Source organism: Microtus oregoni, unplaced genomic scaffold (genome assembly GCF_018167655.1).
Source record: "Microtus oregoni isolate MIOR12 unplaced genomic scaffold, Mior012 000033F_ref0000390, whole genome shotgun sequence".
NCBI lineage: Eukaryota > Metazoa > Chordata > Mammalia > Rodentia > Cricetidae > Microtus > Microtus oregoni.
This window is the reverse complement of record NW_024543092.1, coordinates 8,949,646-8,964,444: the sequence shown is the minus strand read 5'-3', so window position 1 is coordinate 8,964,444 and position 14,799 is coordinate 8,949,646. Positions and strand designations below refer to the sequence as shown.

General features: G+C 39.9%; 1 protein-coding gene across 1 annotated transcript in view; it reads left to right on the top strand.

The window, feature by feature from the left end:
• Positions 1 to 14,799, top strand: part of Lats1 (large tumor suppressor kinase 1) — a 31,824-nt gene that overhangs the window by 570 nt on the left and 16,455 nt on the right. The window contains exons 2-3 of the mRNA XM_041679953.1: positions 2,609 to 3,090; positions 8,459 to 8,606. Of these exons, the coding sequence (XP_041535887.1) occupies positions 2,743 to 3,090; positions 8,459 to 8,606 (496 nt within the window). The 5' untranslated portion in view covers positions 2,609 to 2,742. The remainder of the gene's footprint in view (positions 1 to 2,608; positions 3,091 to 8,458; positions 8,607 to 14,799) is intronic.

Sequence of the window (14,799 nt, the reverse complement as noted above, 5' to 3'; positions counted from 1 at the left end):
TTCTTTTTTTTTCAAGACCAAGTTTCAAGTTTCTCTGTGTAGTCTTGGCTGTCCTAGAACTTGCTCTATAGACCAGACTGGCCTGGAAGTCAGATCTGCCTGCCTCTGCCTCCTGAGGGTGGGGATTAAAGATGCACGCTAGCATCACCTAGCTCAGTGGTTTCTTTTTAATGCCAGCTCTCACAACCATACCATCCTTGTCTGAAATTTTGAATATTTACTTTTTCTGCTCAAACTACTCATTTTTTTTTTCAATTTTTCTCTTGCATTTTCCTTCCAGTTTTCACAGTAAGTCTGGTTAAGGCAGTCAGCAATAACCAAGCCATAGTCTGAGCTCCCATGAAACTTTCTCCTTTAAACTCAGCACCTTTCAATTCTACTTAATGGAAATTCTCAGGACATGTTCTTAGCCAGAACATGTTGCAACACAGTGACATTTAGTTCATTTCTCAGTAGAGTTCCTATTCCAGTCTGAAATCTCACGAGCACAACCTTTTTTGTTTTTGTTTCTCTTACTGCTCTGGTTTTTGCCCACCCTCCAGAATTGCCACTGCGGCTCTGTTCTCGTCATTCTGAAGCCTCTCACATCCACAAAAGTTGTCTAAATTCTTCCTCTAAACCAGTTCCAAAGGTTTCTGAACCATTTGGTCAGCTATACCTCCCCCTTCTTTTATACTAATTTTCTGCTAGATTAAAAAAAACTTAAGAATATTTTAAATTTTTATATAAGTAAGTTTTTGTATGTGTGCACTTTACAGTCCAGATGGAAAAACAGCTCATGGAGCATTAAAAACACTTGGTTACTTACAAAGCTTATATGCTTTTTCAACATAGAAAGTAAGACTTCAAGAGTGTTAGCTCCAAAGTGAGTCCCCATTGTGTTTAGTACAAGAGTCTTAAAGACCCATGAAGAGGCGATTGTCTGGAGGTAATGCAATATCAGGTTGGTGTGTGAATGTATACAACAAGTGCCAGTTCCAATATCTCAGCTCCAAAATTCTACCATTTTGTTCTCAGAGGAAGAAGAGTCAGGTAGTATACTAATAAAAAAAAGAGACTATATTTGATCTTAGCAAAAGGGCCCAGAAGTGAGTATAAGTAAACCTAAAAATGTTTTCTTGTCTTTTTTTTTTTTTTTTGGTTTTTCGAGAAAGGGTTTCTCTGTAGCTTTGGAAGTTCTGGGATTAAAAGCATGCGCCCACTACCTGTCTTCTTGTCATTTATTCATGGGTACATGTATGAATTTGCATACAGCATGACACATGTGAACATTAGAGGACAACTTTGGGGAATCTACTGTCTTATTGTACGGTGGATCCTAGGGATCGAGCCCAGGTAGTCAGGCTTAACAAACATCTTTACCTGCTGAGACATCTGGCTAGCCCCTCTCTTAGACTTTTGATCACTGTGACAGATTACTTTGGATAAGTTAAGGGAGGAAAAATATATTATATTATGGTTCATAGTTTTGGAGGTTGCAGGAGTGCGTGGCAGAACATCTCACATGGCAGCCAGTAAGGTCAGAAAGGGACCTCAGACAATATATAGCCCCCTAAGGATATACATCCAGTGACCTACTTCCTTTAGTTAGGTTGCACTTCCCAAAGTCTCTAGGGCATGTCATATTTAAGCTATAACGATACTGCTTTTTAGTAACAAATAAGAGAATATTGATGGTTTAATCCCACAGAGGTTTCTTTCTTGCTCACATGTCCAGTAGTAATCAGGAGGACTCAATGCAGTAATTTAGAGAGCCACTTTTCCTCCATGTTATAATTTTAAAATAAGCCCTGTTACAGTCCTTGAAGCAAGTTTTACAAATCTGCACCTTTAACTGCCATAGCTCAGAACTGAGACATGACTGTGGTTAGAGCTATGCAGGAAGACAGAAAGTAGTGCGTGGATACAACGTTTGCTGCAGTGCATTTATTCAAACAATTGAAGGGCCAGGTAAAGGCACTTAATGAATGCAAGCCTGATGACCTAAGATTGTTGTTGTTGTTGTTTCTCTCTCTCTCTGTAGCCCTAACTGTCCTGGAACTCACTCTGTAGATCAGGCTGGCCTTGTCTACAAACCAGAAATCTCCAGCCTCTACCTCCTAAGTGTTGGGATTACTGCCTGGTTTGATGGTCTGGGTTTCATTTTTAGGATATAGATATTCTTGTTCACATCTGGTAGTTTGGTAAACCCAAACAGGTTTAGAATCTTCTGAAAAAAAGTCATGTGAAACCTTTTAAAAGCACTTGTATCTTTCTTATAAGTAAATCTTACACTGAAGTCTAATTTCCAAGATTTAAAATTGGAGAGGGAGTTTGCTTAAGGTTCACTTAGTAATCCTTTACATTTCTATGTGCTTTATATACTTACTAAAGCAGGCTTAAGATTGGGGGGGGGGCACAAGTAACTGCTAGTTAGAAATAATGTAAATCCACTTTCTAGGAAAATAGGCACAGAGAAGTGAAACAATTTACCTAGATTCTACAGTACTACTTGATGAAGTCTGAGCTTCAGTTGGGAGCTATCAAGTCTCATAGCAATGGGGGTTTCCCCATTCAAGGAGCTGCTTTCATAATCACTATAGCTTTACTTATGTATTTTATGTTTTAGGTTAGTTACTTCGATTGTAAAGGATTTTGACATTCCTGGGAACTTCTCCTTTCACCTTTTCTCAGAAGGAATCTCTCAGAGTCTGTGGGTTAGCCCTGAAGAAGTGCTTCACGGGGCCACATATAGATGCTTTCATGAAGAGGGGTGAAAAACCAGAAGGGTACAGACAGATGAGGCCTAAGACCTTTCCTGCCAGCAACTACCCTGGCAGCAGCCGACAAATGCTGCAGGAGATCCGAGAATCGCTTAGGAATTTATCTAAACCATCTGATGCTGCAAAGGCCGAGCATAACCTGAGCAAGATGTCGATTGAAGATCCCAGGCAAGTGAGAAATCCACCCAAATTTGGCACACACCATAAAGCCTTGCAAGAAATTAGAAACTCTCTATTACCATTTGCAAATGAAACGAGTTCTTCCCGGAGCCCTTCAGAAGTCAATCCACAGATGTTTCAGGATTTGCAGGCTGCTGGCTTTGATGAGGTAAGAATATTTAAAGACAAAAACAAACTAACCACATGATTCTTCTTATCCTGTAAGGCAAACTCCTTTCAGGAGAGCTCATCTTCCTTTGAGAGGATGGATGCAACTGTGCATGCAAATTTGTGTGTTCCGTTAACAAAGAATGCTATATTTACAATCTTACTGATTAGTATGACAAAATAATTATTTCTCTAGTTTCTTCTGTGCTAGTCCTAAATCCTGGAATTTCTTTAGGTGAGGTTATGACGCCAGAGTGGAGGTACAGTTGAAGAAAGCCACAAAGTGATGGGGCAGGGGAGTGAAATGTGAACGCTGTGATCTCAGTTGTTGCTGGAAAAGTGATAGCTCCGGGGCTGGAGAGATGGCTCAGTGGTTAAGAGCATTGCCTGATCTTCCAAAGGTCCTGAGTTCAATTCCCAGCAACCACATGGTGGCTCACAACCATCTGTAAAGAGGTCTGGTGCCCTCTTCTGGCCTGCAGACATGCACACAGACAGAATATTGTATGCATAATAAATAAATAAATTTAAAAAAAAGTGATAGCTCCAAGGATATGAAATCTAGATTCACCATAGGGAGAGAGAACTACAGTGACTAAGTAGAATATTCATGTCACCCAGGCCCAAGTTTATATTTAAGTTAAGGCCAACAAAGCCAATCCTTTTGTTTGTTTTTTTTTTTTTGTTTGTTTTGTTTTTTGTTCTCTGTGTAACCCTGGCAGTCCTGGAGCTCACTTTGTAGAGCCGGCTGGCCTTGATCACAGAGATCTGATGGCTTCTGCTTCCCAAGTGCTGGGATTAAAGGCAAGCACCACCACCACCCAGCTACAAAGCCATATCTTTACTATCTATTCCAGAGCTCCTGTGAGTCCTTTTCATAACATAATTAGTCGTATTTTGTTCTGATTATTAATAAAATTTTGTTTCTCACAACAGCATTCTTTGTGAGTGAATATTTTAGGTGGCAGAAATCATTTTAGATAAAAATCAGCTATGTACAGCTGGAAACTTGGCTCACAGGTTAAGAGCACTGATGGCACTACCAAAGGATCCAAGTTTGATTCCTAGCACTTACATGGAGGTTCTCAACCATCTTTAAGCTCCAATTCAGGGGCAATCTATACCCTCTTATGGCCTCCTCAAGCACATGGTGCCTATACATACACAGAGCCAGAACTCATACACATAAAATAAATAAATATATTTTTAAAACTCAGTTATGTAAAATGTAATCAATGGTGACTCATCAAGAATCATAGGCAGGCATTCTGGGATGACTGTGGGCTCTTGTAAAATAAAAAATAAGTTAGAAGCCAAGCACATCTTTAATCCTAGCTCTCGGGAGTCAGAGCAGGTATGTCTCTGTTAGTTCGAGGTCAGCCTGGTCTACAAAGTGAGTTCCAGGACAGTCAGGGCTGTTACACAGAGAAACCCTGTCTTGATAAACATAATAGCAACAACAACAACAAAAATTACATACTTTTTATTTAAAAAGGAAGAGCCAGGACACAGTTACAGTCAGATCAAAAGAAATCCAAAGTTTAGCAGTATTAAAAAAAAAAAAAACAAGAATTAATGTGTAGGATCCCAGACGGTCCTCTGGTCTCCTAGGGCCTTGTCAATGGCACTTCTCTGGCTCTGCCGTCCACACACTAGGTTCAGGCTGGCTCCACTCCACAGCTACTGCTGTCCTTAGCAGGCATCCCATTGTACTAGCATCTCCAAAATGTTTGGGTCTCCGCTGCAGCTGGGCTGTGTCTTCTGGGCTCTCTTCAGGCACTCCGACCCTGCCACTTGGCATCAAACTCTAATTTCTCTCTATGACCTCTTCAAATCCTGGGACTTCTGCTTTAACCGAGGCTACACATTCACCACTGGCCTTTCCTGGCCTCTCACAGTGCCAAGCCTCAGCTGATCTTCATCACTCCTTAATGCTGTAAAACTAGTACTACCTGGAAACTTACACACTTACCAGGTTTGGCTGCTAGCACTAGGTTAAAGCCTTGGCTTCCTCGGAACCACAGCTTTTGTGTATTAACTCTGAGGAAACACTGCCCAGAATATTTTACCTCAGTGGTGTTGGTCTCTTTTTAGCCTTAGCATTATCTTCTAGATTCCCACAGCAGTTCGTAAGCTCTGAACACTCAATGGCTTTTCTCACCCAGAATTACAGTCTTCCCCAAAACCTGGTCTTGCCACAGAACTGTTCCATGAATCTGGTACCATTTTTTTTTTTTTTTTTTAGTTAGGGTTTCTTTTGCTGTAATAATACATGACTAAAAGTAACTTGAATAGAAAAGGACTTATTTCACCTTACAATTTAGAAGTCCATCACTGAGAAAGCCAAGGCAGGAACTCAGGGCAGGAACCTGGAGGCAGGAACTGGAACAGAAGCTGTGGAGGAGTGCTGTTTACTGACTTGCTCCTCTTAGCTTTCTTAGAGCACCCAGGACCACCTGTCCAAGGGTGGCACCACCTGCAATGAGCTAGACCCTCTCACATCAATCAAGAAAACACCTCATAGGCCAGGTGGTGGCTGCAGTGCATGCCTGTAATCCCAGCACTGGGAGGCAGAGGCAGGCAGGTCTCAGTGAGTTTAGTTTGAGGCCAGCCTGAACTACAAAGCAAGTTCCAGGATAGCCAGGACGGTTACACAGAGAAACCCTGTCTCAACCCTCCCCGCCACACCACCACCGAAAATGCCCCATAGGTTTGCCCACAAGCAATCTGGTGGAGATATTTTTTCGATTGAGATTTCCCCCTCTTCATAAATGATTCTATCTTGTGTCAAGTTGGCATAAAACTAACCAGCACAGTTTACTTGCCCTTTTTTTTGGGGGGGGGGGGTGTCTGTTTGTTTTAAGACTGTGTCTTGTATAGCTCAGGTGAGTGTGGAACCCTGTTTAGTCCAGCCTCACCTCATGCTCCTCAGTCTCTTTCCTCAGTCTTCCAAGTGCTGTGATCACAGGTGTGCAGCATTATGCGCAGCCTACATCCATCCATCCATCCATCCATCCATCCTTCTCTCTCTCTCTCTCTCTCTCTCTCTCTCTTTCTGTTTTCTGAGAATGTTTCTGGTAACTGCTGAATTAAAAGTTCAAATATTTCAAGATTAATTCCTTAATAGGCATATTGATGCTTTTTTGGAGGACATAAATACATAATCACTAAAGATATTTTTTCCTACAAACATGAATATGGAGGCATAATTATGTAATTTTTTAAAAATCACATTGTGCTTTTATTAAAGGTGCTGATTTGAACATTCTTTTTTCACACTGGCACTAATACTCTATTTTAAGTACTGAACACTAAACTGACATTGTTACATATGTGGATCTATTTATTTATTTAGGTCTTTCAGGACAGGGTTTCTCTGTAGCTTTGGAAACTGTCCTGGAACTCACAGCTGGTCTTGAACTCACAGCCATCTGTCTGCCTCTGCTTCCCGAGTGCTAACATTAAAGTCGTGCACCATCACTGCCCAGCTATGTGAAAATATTTTAAATCATAGCAATAGTTTTGTTTTGTTCATATAGTATAATAAAACTAGTTGTATGATATTATATGCCTTGTGGTCACAGCCTTGGGTGGTAGAAGTGGAGTGATCATGCTAAGTTTTATATCCGGTTTAAGGCCACAATGGCCTAATTGAGATCCTGTCACAAAAAAACAAAAGCCAGGATAATAATCACCAAAACCATAGTCTGAACTTCTAGATCATTTAACAAAATATGATTTCAACATATTGATAAACAATAATGGGTTTTCTTGCCAGTGATATGGTGCTACCATATGATGGTTAATAGCATAGTTACAGTTTGCTTTATTTAACCAGTTTATAAATTAAATTTGCATTTAAAGTAAGAGTTAATTTCTTAGTATCACAAATTTGCAAGATCTGACTGTCATAAACATGATCACAGTATACCTTGTTTCAGTTAGAGATTGAGTTTGGTTGTTTTTAACAAAAATCCAATTAATGCTTTGAATATGAAAGTTATTTGGAACTGGAGAGATGGCTCAGTTAGAGCAGAGCTAGCTTCTCTCCCAGAGGATCTGAGTTCAATTTCCAGTACCTATATGGTCCTTCCTAGTGGTCTGTAACTCCAGTTCCAGAGGATCTGAGTTCAATTTCCAGTGCCTATATGGTCCTTCCTAGTGGTCTGTAACTCCAGTTCCAGAGGATCTGAGTTCAATTTCCAGTGCCTATATGGTCCTTCCTAGTGGTCTGTAACTCCAGTTCCAGAGGATCTGACACCTTTTTTTATTTTATTTTGTTTATTATTTTAAATTCTGTGTATATGTGTATCCAGATGTGGATTTGTGCATATGAATGCAGGTGCCCTCTGAGGCTAGAGGAAGGCAGTAGATTCCTTGGAACTGAAGTTAAAGGTGGTTGTAAACTACACCTACCTGTGTAGGTGCTGAGAATCACACTGAGGTTATCTGCAAAGAGTGCTAGGATTAAAGGCTTTCATCTCCATGCCTGGCAGATGTAACCTCTTAATAAAAATTAGCAAGGAATTCCTTTACTGATAGACATACTGGCAAAAGTACTTAAAACACTTTAGTGATACAAAAAGTGACTTTCAATGTTTTAAAGCTTTTAATTTTTTTTATTGTTGTTTAGGTGTGTGCATGATATGGGGCAGGCATGTGATGTGACACACATGTGGAGGTCCGAGAACAACCTTGTGGATTCTGTTCTCTCTTTTTTATATAGGATCTAGGGATTGAATTTAAGTTACCAGGCCTAAAATGGCAAGCATATTTATCTGCTAACAATCACTGGCCCATGTCCAGTATTTTTATTGCTTTTTGAAATATGATAATCCTTGTTTTTGTAAGAATGAAAAATAATCAAAACCATATTGATGTTTTTACTCTAAAAATTAATACTAGAAGGAAACAGTAGCTATGTTACATAAAGATAAAAATATTAAAGAAACATTTTTAAGATTTGAAGGTTTGTTTTGTTTCTTTAATAGTTTGAGATTTATGGGGCTATTGTCAGTAATTACAAAGACACTAATAATAGGGTGTGGGGACTGGCTAGTTGTCTCAGGAGATAAAGGTGCCTGCTGACAAGCAGGGTAACCTAATGGCTCTAGGATCTTCTAATAAAGATGAGAACTTCTTTCTGCAAGTTGTCCTCTGACCACCACACACTCACCTTGGCATTCTTGTGTACACACATGTGCACACATGTACACGAAGTAAGTGATAAGGAAATAAGATATCATAAGGTTTGAGGCTCTGTCTTTTTTATTTATAACTAGGAATTTCTCTTATGTTTACTGCTCTCATTCTTTACTTCTGCTAATTATATTGAAATTATGTTTCTTTTTGTAAAAATTTTGTACTAGGACATGGTTATTCAAGCTCTTCAGAAAACTAATAACAGAAGCATAGAAGCAGCTGTTGAATTTATTAGCAAAATGAGTTACCAAGATCCTCGTCGAGAGCAGATGGCTGCAGCGGCTGCCAGGCCTCTTAATGCCAGTATGAAACCAGGTGATTCATCATATCGGTTGTTTGTCTTTTCTTATTTCTTCTTTTACCATATATTGTAAAACACCTGAATATGTCAAGTCTTAGAAATTGCTGATATTACCAGGCATGGTGGCGGATTTCTGGTAACATCAACATGTGGGAGATGGAGGAGTAATTCAAGGCCAGCAATAGCTACAAAATGAGTTCAAAGTCAGCTTGAACTACAGAAGGTCTTGTCTCAGACAAACAAACAAACAAACAGGAAGAAAGGAAGAATGGGGGTAGATGGAGAGACAAACACTGTATAATCAAGGCTCTCTAGATGAATAGAATTTATAGGAATGAAAGGGAATTTATTTAAATTTTATTTGTATTTTATGTATGCGTGTACTGTGATTTCTGTATGTATGTGTAACACATGCTTTCTTGGTTCCCATTGAGTAGACTCTGAAGCAGTTGTAAACCACCATATGGGGTACTGGGAACTGAATCCCAACAGAGCAACAAGTACTCTCTCAGTACTCTCTCAGTTCTCTCTCAGTTCTCTCTCAGTTCTCTCTCTCTCTCTCTCTCTCTCTCTCTCTCTCTCTTTGGATAGGGTTTTTCTGTGTAACAGCCCTGGCTGACCTCGAACTCGCTTTGTAGACTAGGCTGGCCTTGAACTCACTGAGATCTGCCTGCCTCTGCCTCCCAAGTGCTGGGATTAAAACATGTGCCACCACTGCCTGACTGGTACTCTTAACTTTTGAGCCATCTTTCTATTCCCCCTACAAGGGTTATTTATTAGTTAGAATGGATTACAGGATGTGGTCTGGTTACTCCAACAATGACTGTCTCTTTTGATCAGAAGGCCAAGGATCCAGTAGTTGTTCGGTCCATGTCTCTTTTAGAATCCTAAAGAAGTAGGTTCTTAGACCAGCAAAGCAATGTCCTAGCCATAGGATAGGTGAATTTGCCAGCAAAATTGAGGGCAAGCAAGTAAAAAGCAAAAGCTTCCTTCTTTCATGTCCTCTTATGTGTGCTGCCACCAGGAGGTGTGGCCCAGATTTAAGGTGAGTCTTCTCACCTCAAGTGAGCCAAACAGGAAAATCCCTCACAGGTTATTGAAAACGTTTAAGTACCTGCCCTGAAAGCTTTCACTCAGGGTTCAAAACGAGAAGCCACAGTAACCGTAGGAACTACAGTCTGATGATAGGAAAAGATTCTTCTCACACACGTTCTTTTTATTCATATACTCTTTATTTTTTCTGCCGTTACAAACATATATATTTATACATACGTACATGTGTTCATTCATTAATAGCTTGTTAGTAATGAAAAAAAAACCTACAATGAAGATTCCCAGAGACACAGGCATTCTTTGAAGATACCTAGCAAAACATATCAGCTAGTTTGTAGCTAACCACAGCTGCAACTATGGCAAGGCACTGGCCTTCTCTTAAAGGGGCTACTACAAGTTACAGAAGGGAGAAGACTAAACTGTTGAAAGATGTAAGGAAAAGGCAACAAATAAGTGCATTATTTTACATTTCTTAAGTGTGATTAATAACATCTGGACATGGTTAGTCAATAAATAGTCTTTTTTTGTCAGCTGACTCTTAGGACATAATCAAAAACAGTCTACTGCATCAAAAGCTGGTACAAAGTGTTAATTGCTTTTTTTTTTTTTTTTTTTTTTTTGCTTTTTCGAGACAGGGTTTCTCTGTGGTTTTGAAGCCTGTCCTGGAACTAGCTCTTGTAGACCAGGCTGGTCTCGAATTCACAGAGATCCGCCTGCCTCTGCCTCCCACGTGCTGGGATTAAAGGCGTGCGCCACCACCGCCCGCAATTGCTATTTTTTTATTGATATTTATTGAGCTCTACATTTTTCTCTGCTCCCCTCCCTGCCTCTCCCCTCTCCCGTTCAACCCTCTCCCAAGGTCCCCATGCTCCCAATTTACTCAAGTGATCTTGTCTTTTTCTACTTTTTACTTCCTGTGTAGATTAGATCTATGTAAGTCTCTCTTAGTGTCTGCATTGTTGTCCAAATTCTCTGGGATTGTGGTTTGTAGGCTGGCTTTCTTTGCTTTATGTTTAAAACCACTTATGAGTGAGTACATGTGATAACTGTCTTTCTGTGTCTGGGTTACCTCACTCAAAATAATGTTTTCTAGTTCCATCCACTATCCTGCAAAATTCAAGCTGTCATTATTTTTTTTCTGCTGTGTAGTACTCCATTGTGTAAATGTGCCACATTTTCCTTATCCATTCTTCCATGGAGGGGCATTTAGTTTGTTTCCAGGTTCTGGCTATGGCAAACAATGCTGCTATGAACATAGTTGAGCACATGTCCTTGGGGCACGATTGAGCATCCTTTGATATACCCAAAAGTGGCATTGCTGGGTCTTGAGGAAGGTTGTTTCCTCATTTTCTGAGAAATTGTCACACTGACATCCAAAGGGGTTGCATCAGTTTGCATTCCCACCAGCAGTTCAGAAGTGTTCCCTTTTCCCCACAACTTCTCCAGCATAAGTTGTCATCAGTGTTTTTGATCTTGGCCATTCTTACAAGTGTAAGATGGAATCTCAGAGTTGTTTTGATTTGCATTTCTCTGATGACTAAGGATGTTGGACATTTCCTTAAGTGTCTTTCAGCCATTTTAGATCCCTCTGTTGAGAGTTCTCTGTTTATGTCTGTACTCCATTTTTTTTAATTGGATTATGTGATCTTTTGGTGTCCAATTTCTTGAGTTCTTTGTATATTTTGGAGATCAGACCTCTGTCTGATGTGGGGTTGGTGAAGATCTTTTCCCATTCTGTAGGCTGTCATTTTGTCTTGTTGACCGTGGCCTTTGCTTTACAGAAGCTTTTCAGTTTCAGGAGGTCCCATTTATTAATTATTTCTCTCAGTGTCTGTGCTGCTGGGGTTCTATATAGGAAGTGGTTCCCTGTGCCAATGCATTCAAGTGTACTTCCCACTTTCTCTTCTATAAGAGACTGGATTTATTTTGAGGTCTTTGATTCATTTGGATTTGAGTTTTGTGCGTGGTGATAGATATGGGTCTATTTTCATCTTTCTACTTGCTGATATCCAGTTATGCCAGCACCACTTGTTAAATTTGCTTTCTTTTTTCCTTTTGATATTTTTTGCTTCTTTATCAAAGATCAGGTGTTCAAAGATGTGTGGATTGATATTTGGGTCTGCTATTCGGTTCTATTGGTCCTCCTGTCTGTTCTTATGCTAATACCAGGCTGTTTTCAGTACTGTACCTCTGTAGTAGAGTTTAAAGTCAAGGATTGTGATGCCTCCAGAAGTTCTTTCATTGTATAGGATTGTTTTGGCTATTCTGGGTTTTTTGCTTTTCCAAATGAAGTTGAGTACCGTAATTGCTATTTTGAATCAGAGCAAGAAGTGTAAGTGAAGGAGACCTAGGTGCTATTGATCTCTTGAAGGACTGTTATAACAAGGCCTGATTCTTGCAGTACCACCTAATTGCCATAAATCTTCAGAGAACATGTATCTAAAAGGCCCGACACCTACAATTCTGCTCTTTGGAAGTTCCTCCTGTGATCTCTCCACAAGGACATTCTGTCTGGCCAGTTTGCCCTGTCAGTCAGGCTGTAGGTCAAGAATAGGCTTCAAAGTTTCTCATCATAAAGTGGGACTGGACTATGAGAGCTTGTTTTATATGCCAGAAAATACAGCATAGGAAGAAGTCATCCTACTAACAGAACACGGGAAGATTGTGCCTGATCCAGCATGTGAGGAATACACTGCTAAGGGTTTGCAGTTAGAGACAGCCAGCTAATCAAAAGGCAGCATGTTTCACAGACTGTGCCTAAGTGATTTATCCTCCATCAGATGTATAAATCTTTAGTGGGTCGCCTTCCAAACATCAGTTGTCATACTGCGTATCTTTGTGGACTCCATCAACAGGTGTGCTCAGCTTGCTTGCATTTTAGTTGATTATAGATGTAGTCAGGTTGACAACCAAGATTAGTTATTACAGTGTACAATAAAGGGAAGTTTCAAATCTCAAATTAAGGTAATGGTGTATGGGAATTCCAGGCTAGCCAGGGTTACATAGTTAGAACCTATGTCAAGGTAAATAAATAAATATCTTTTTAAAATACCATATCACTATTAATAGCCACAATATTTTCTTTCCATGGAAATCTGAATGGGTCTATATGTATATATGTTGATTACTTAGGAAATAAATTTTTAAAGGAAAAAGGAAAGGAGAAAAAAATCATTCTTACTAAATCCTATTGAAGGAGCTGCGGGCCTCTTCCCACAGCCCAGTTCCTGGCTGCCTGGCTAGCTTATGCCCCAAAATAACAACACACAAATTGTATTCATTTAAACACTGCCTGGCCCATTAGCTCTAGCTTCTTACTGGCTAATTCTTACATCTTGATTACCATTTCTATTAATGTGTGTAGCACCCCAAGGTGCGCTTACGGGGAAGATTCTAGCCTACATCCATCCTGCTTTGGAGCTTCATCGCATCTGCCTCAGAGAGCAGAGCTATGGCGTCTCTCTGAGGTGTCTTACCTCACTTCCTCTTCCTCCCAGCATTTTGTAACCTATCAGGGCCAAGCAGTTTCTTTATTAATTAACCAATGACCTTCCTCCATCAAAATCCTACTTGTTCATTTACTCTACCATGGATAACTTTCTTTCTTACTAAATATTTCAGAGAACTTGGCAGGTCTTAAAAATACAGACATTCTCACTGTAAAATGACAGAATACCACCCTTTTCTGGACAGCAATATCTATGAAGAACTTCAAAAACTTGCCAGGTTCTTTGAAATTTACTGGTAGGAAATGATACACAGGTTTTTTTTTTTAAAAAAAAAAAAAGATGCTTGCCAAAAAAACCCAGGTTCAGTCCCTACCACTGGACAGGAAGAAAATGAAACAAGGCAATACCCTGTCTTACAAATGCAAAACAAAAAACTGAGTCCCAGGGTTCAGGCCCTAGTATTTGGGAGGAAAAATACTGAAAGGGGAGAAGAAGGGACTCACCAGGGAAGAAAGTCTAAATGTGTCCCCTGGGTAGGAAGCGCTGGAGAAGAGCTAGATTTCTAAAAGGAATTGAAAGCAAAATCAGAACCCCAATTTGGGGCCTAGGTTTTTGTTTTATTTTGAAAAAATAGCAATAAAACTTAATTTCTCTTCTAAAATTTTGTTGTTGTTTTGAGACAGGATCTCCAGGCTGGAGAGATGGCTAAGTGGTAAGAATGTATACTGTGAGGTGGAGGGAATAAAAAAGAAATTAGCATGTCAAGTGCCTGGGTTTATTGCAATAAAGAGGCACTATGATCATGGCAGCTCTAATAAAGGAAAACATTTAATTTAATTGGGCTGGTTTACAGGTTCAGAGGTTTATTTAGTTCATTATTGTCATGGTGGGAAACATGGCAGCACACAGGCAGACATGGTGCTGGAGAAGGAGCTAAGAGTTCTACATCTGAATCATCTACAGGCAGAAGGAAAAGAGCCTCTGGGCCTGGCTTGAGCTTCCTGCAATAAGGGTACATCTACTCCAACAAGGCCACATGTCCTAATCCTTTCAAATAATGCCACTCTTTATGAGCCTATGGGGACCATTTTCATTCAAACTACCATATTCAGATTTTTTTATTTTTTATTTATTTATTTTTTTGAAATAAAGGGCTTTGGAGCTATAGAGATGGCTCAGAGGTTAAGAGCACTGGCTGCTCTTCTAGAGGTCCTGAGTTCAATTCCCAGCAACCACATGGTGGCTCACAATAATCTATAATGAGATCTGGTGCCCTCTTCTGGCATGCAGGGATGAAAACTGCTACATAATAAATAAACATTTCTTTTCTTTTTTTTTTTAAAAAAGACTTTGTACTGCTTTTGCCGAGAACCCAAGTTGATTCCCAGCACCCGTATCAGGTGGCTCACAACTCCAGCTCCAGGACATTTGATGCCTCTGACCTGCAAAGGCATCTCCATCTAGGAACATCAACACATACATATAATTTAAAATATTAAAAATAGGGCCTGGGGAGATGACTGAGCAGTTAAGAGCACTGGCTACTCTTCTAGAGGATCCAGGTTCAATTCCAAGCTCACAATGGTCTGTAACTCCAGCTCCAGGGGATCTGACACCCTCACACAGACATACATGCAGGCAAAAACATCAGTGCACATGAAATAAAAATGAAAAGAATATTAAAAATAGCCAGAAGGTGGTGACG